This window comes from Phalaenopsis equestris, unplaced genomic scaffold (genome assembly GCF_001263595.1).
Source record: "Phalaenopsis equestris unplaced genomic scaffold, ASM126359v1 Scaffold000664, whole genome shotgun sequence".
Taxonomy (NCBI): Eukaryota; Viridiplantae; Streptophyta; class Magnoliopsida; order Asparagales; family Orchidaceae; genus Phalaenopsis; species Phalaenopsis equestris.
The window spans coordinates 1-1,141 of record NW_018165104.1 but is presented as its reverse complement, the minus strand read 5'-3'; the positions used below and the strand labels follow the sequence as shown (position 1 = coordinate 1,141).

General features: G+C 37.4%; 1 protein-coding gene across 1 annotated transcript; it reads left to right on the top strand.

The window, feature by feature from the left end:
• Positions 1-218: 218 nt before the first annotated feature.
• On the top strand, positions 219-1,123 carry LOC110030133. Its single transcript, XM_020732709.1, has 2 exons — positions 219-618; positions 720-1,123. Exons 1-2 carry the CDS (start codon positions 410-412, stop codon positions 1,030-1,032), a joined length of 522 nt encoding a protein of 173 aa, XP_020588368.1. The 5' UTR covers positions 219-409; the 3' UTR covers positions 1,033-1,123.
• Positions 1,124-1,141: the final 18 nt, after the last annotated feature.

Below are 1,141 nucleotides of genomic sequence, written 5' to 3'. Positions count from 1 at the left end.
ATTATAATAATAATTATTATTATTATAAATAGAAGGGTTATTATGTTTAAAATTTTAAAAAAAAGTAAAAAAAATTACCCCCGGGTAAGTAAGGCCAAGGCAACCTACAGCTGCAAGCTGTTAGCCATGCGCAGACGATGTGGAGTTCTTATCCAGTTGTTTTCGTATTAGTAAAAACTAGCCCTCCCAACTGGATAACGCCGAATCTCTCCCTTTACATCCAGAGATTATGAGAGACAAATCCTGCCGGCTCCTCCCCACCCTTATCCTCACCATCCATCTTATCATTTCTCCTCCTTAACATATATACATAACAACCATTTGAAGTTGTGTCCGTCACCATTTTACATGCTTTACTTAAATCCTCATTTCTTCTTCATTTAGTAAAACAAAGTGTGTGTTTGTGTTAATGGAGATGATGGATGAGCAGGAAGAAGATCTTGGCTCCTTCTCTTCTTTTGATGACGATGATGAGGCAGAGGAGTTGACCAAATCCTTCACTTCATCATCATCCGACTTCATCGATGATGCAACCTCTTCTTCCTTCAGTGCAAATTCAGAGGAAGAAGAAAATTCTCTTTTTGAGATGTCCGATCTTATTGCCCTGCTTCCCTTCAAGTAATCCCCTTTCTTTTGATCTCTTTTGTTGTGTATATGCAGATAATTTTATGTAAATTTTTTAGATTAGTTCGATGAAAATGTTTGGAATTTTGTTGCAGAAGAGGGCTATCAATGCATTTTGAAGGAAAGTCCCAGTCTTTCTCATCATTGTCCAACGCGCAGACAGTGGAGGACCTGGCAAAGCCTGAGAGGCCATATAAAAAGAAGCTGAAGTCTTCCAAAAGTTATGGAGGAGTATTAGATTCCAGTAAAGCTCTTTCTTGTGCTAAGGCTATTGCTAAAAAACCATCAAAAGGTTCCTTTTCCTTGTTGGGTCCAAAAAAGAAAGGTTTTTTTGACAGCAGCAGGATTCGGTTTCTATCCTTGAGCTCCCCAGGAGATTTCTCCGGCCAAGCTCTTCTGTTTGCTTGAAGAAATTAGAAAATAAGTTTACTTCTAATTAGATGATTAAATTTCATGAGAGTTAAAGCAAGTCAATATATACATATCAGTTTTGCTCCAAGCTTTTCTTTTTTTTTTT